Raw genomic sequence first — 3,058 nt, 5'->3', positions numbered from 1 at the left:
TGCACCAATGGCTCTGTATCGTCTATTTGGAAATACAGACCAATGTAATGATATAAAATATATGTGAATAGCATTAACACTGTGTAAAACTGTGCTATTTTCATGGATAAGGTGTTACTGTCGAGTCTCTCATGAGGTGCGAAATGTAACACTTGTTAATTAAGCTTCTTGTATTAGATTAAGGTTAGTTTAGGATTTAAGATTTAATTGGTTATGTGGCGCTTTGTCATGTATCATGTTGTTTTGTAATATCTTATTATTTTGTATAATTATGTTTATAATGCAAACCCTAAAAAATATATAAATAAATAAAATGTCCTATGACATCATAGCTACAGCAACAACCTTTGAGCGCAACTTACACCCACAAAAACGAGCCAATAGAATATAACGATGCACACGCCCTGACCAATCACAAGTCTCGTCATAGGCGAGTGCTTTATTGTTTTTTTTTTAACCAAACCTGCAGGGTTTCAGGCTGTCACAATTTGCACCAGTGCAAAAAAAACAAAAAACAAACCCTGTTAGCGTCTCTGTCCTGTAGTAATGTCACAGTGGATGTACGCCGTTGACGCCACCTCCTCCATGTCCTCCTCTTTCTTTATCTAGCGGAAGGTAAGACGTCCCGCAGCTGGTGTTAGCTGCCGATGATGTGTCAGTCGTGCTAGCTGCCAAGGCTAGCGCCAGCTAACAACACGTAGCACATGCTCAAACACTTTATATGTTTTTATGTTTATTATGTTTATATGTTTATAGTGGCTTTGCTCCACGCTGGGTGCCACATTATGATGTTGTTTGACGTGAGACCATGTCCCTGCTTGGACACTCTGAGCTAATACTTAGGTGAAGTTGCTAAGCTGTCACAGCTAGTCCCATAGTTATGTGTGAAATATGATAATTGTTTTGTATTCCGATGAAGAAACGGGTTCATAATGTCTTCAACACGCTGGTTGTCTTCGCAGAGCCCAATGAGGTGTTAAAAAAGCCCATACAGAAAACTAAAGTAGCTCCTCCTCAGTCCTCATTAACAATATTGTTAATGTTTTAAATTTCCTTTCACAGAAACATTATCATATGCAAGCTGACGTCACATGCAAAGTTTAAATTGAAGAGCCTCCTCACAAGCAAACCTGTCGACTCAGCTGACCTGTAATCAGGCCAAACTCACTGACCTTTGCATCTCACCATCCTGTACACAGAGCACTGCTTAAAGTATGCAAAGTGTCAATGTTCCCAATCTTTTTTTTTCTTTTTTTTTCTGTGTGTCCACAGGTGCACTCTACAATTATGGAGTTTTGAAAAAAAAAGTGAACACTTTGGGGGGGAAAGGGGGCCTTTCCCCTCAAGTCTGATGGTTGGACTGCTGGACGAGAAGGTCAGAGGGTTGTTGGAATTGTTGCCTTTTGTAAACTATTAGAGTATATAGAGGAGAAACTATTTTTGCAAACATTACTATGTAACATTTTGTATGAAATGCACAAGAGCGTTTGTATTTATTGAATTCGTGATGCCATTCGATACTACAGGCACCTTAGTTTGTGTCCAATTCTTGGTTGAAATGGTGGACTGAACCAAGTCGGAGAAAGGCTCTGGAGTCGCTAGGGTGCGGTGGAACCTCAACACAAGCACAATTCTAGCGCTCCAAACCATTTTGACCCTTTGTTGGCACTTTTTTTTTCTTTTTCTTTTTGGAGAGCAGCTCTTGTAGATTAGGTCAAGTTTAGTGTCAGTGTTTTTGATCTGTCACCTCGTATCGTACTGTTTTTTGAGTCTGTTTGGAATTGGTGGGTGGTGGGCTGTCAGAAGGACACTGTAAACACACAAGGGAGGAGGATTCACTGTGAAGATTTGGTGGCGGTCAGGATGAGTCTGGCACCGCCGGACTGCACCCCCAAATGCCGCTCACAGCAGCATGCAGACGAGGTGATAGCGGCGCTTACCGGCGGCTCTGAGGGGCAGCTGCGGGCCTTCTTGACGTCACACTGCCACAATGCGGCCACCTTGCGGGATGCTTTCGGTCGCAACGCCCTGCACCTGGCAGCCTCTCTGGGAAAGAAGGCCCTACTAGAGTGGCTGTTGGAGAGCAAGAGCGCTGACCTGGTGGTGAAGGATAAAGAATCCGGCTGGACCGCTCTGCATCGCAGCGCTTTCTACGGACAGATCCACTGTCTCATATCACTAGTCAAGGTATGTGTTTAACACATCACCGAAACATGTGTGCAACAATATGGAAAGTAAGCTGTAGTGCCAATCCTTGCCCATTTTCAGGAATTTGACCAAACTTTGAATATCTCTTTTTCTTTTCTTTTTTTCTTGACACTGTTACAGCATGCCGGACTCCTCTCCACCCAGGACAAGGAGGGCCTCTCTGTTCTGGACCTAACAATGAAGGACAGACCATCACATGTTGTGTTCAAAAACACTGGTAAGAAAAGCAGCTGACTCATTCTGTTGAATGATGTATTTCACACTTGTACATGCATGGGATTAAATTTTTCTCTGTGACTGGATGGATGTGACATCCTTCTGTTTATCTGGTTTATTCTTTTAAATCATATTTAAAAGTCTCTTTTTTTTTATATTGGCTTGTGCTTTTTTCTTAACACCTTTTCATGTCTTCAACAGAGCATTTTGAATTTCCTCGTGGTTATTTTCATTTAATTCTTTTCATAGCAGATAGGACCAGTGGTTAAATCAAGCTTCAGGTGGAGGCGGTGTGGTGGTTGTGTTCGTAATTGTGTTTTCCTCCTCATTACAGACCCAACTGAAGTGTACACGTGGGGAAACAATACTAATTTCAGTCTCGGGCACGGTAATCAGGAGAGCCGACAGCACCCTGAGCTGGTGGATGTGTTTGCAAGGACCGGAGTTTACATCAAGCAGGTAGGCTAACAACACCCTGCTGTTGTCGCAGCTCTCCAGGGAGTAAGGACATGTTTTCCTACAGTGTAGGGCTTCCCTACCATGAAAACCCCACTTAGATGTGTCACACCAGTAATGACTTCATGATTCAACTCCTTGCCTACATGTGTTTAAAAAAAAAAAAAAAAAAAAAAAA

At 42.4% G+C, this 3,058-nt stretch overlaps 1 protein-coding gene across 1 annotated transcript; it reads left to right on the top strand.

Moving 5' to 3' along the window:
- Positions 1-440: 440 nt before the first annotated feature.
- Positions 441-3,010, top strand: LOC113744733 (inhibitor of Bruton tyrosine kinase-like). Its single transcript, XM_027275539.1, has 5 exons — positions 441-615; positions 1,273-1,375; positions 1,804-2,187; positions 2,329-2,425; positions 2,759-3,010. The coding sequence occupies exons 2-5, from the start codon at positions 1,352-1,354 to the stop codon at positions 2,890-2,892; spliced, it is 639 nt and encodes a 212-aa protein (XP_027131340.1). The 5' UTR covers positions 441-615; positions 1,273-1,351; the 3' UTR covers positions 2,893-3,010.
- The last annotated feature ends 48 nt before the right edge of the window (positions 3,011-3,058 follow it).

Source organism: Larimichthys crocea, unplaced genomic scaffold, assembly GCF_000972845.2.
Source record: "Larimichthys crocea isolate SSNF unplaced genomic scaffold, L_crocea_2.0 scaffold14748, whole genome shotgun sequence".
In the NCBI taxonomy this organism is placed as follows: Eukaryota; Metazoa; Chordata; class Actinopteri; family Sciaenidae; genus Larimichthys; species Larimichthys crocea.
This window is presented reverse-complemented; position numbering and strand designations above follow the sequence as displayed.

Coding starts and splice junctions, on each gene's coding strand:
- LOC113744733 (XM_027275539.1), top strand. CDS start 1,352: ATGGTTGGACTGCTGGACGAGAAG. Junction 1,376..1,803: donor TTGGACTGCTGGACGAGAAG/GTCAGAGGGTTG, acceptor GTGGGCTGTCAG/AAGGACACTGTAAACACACA. Junction 2,426..2,758: donor TGTTGTGTTCAAAAACACTG/GTAAGAAAAGCA, acceptor TCCTCATTACAG/ACCCAACTGAAGTGTACACG.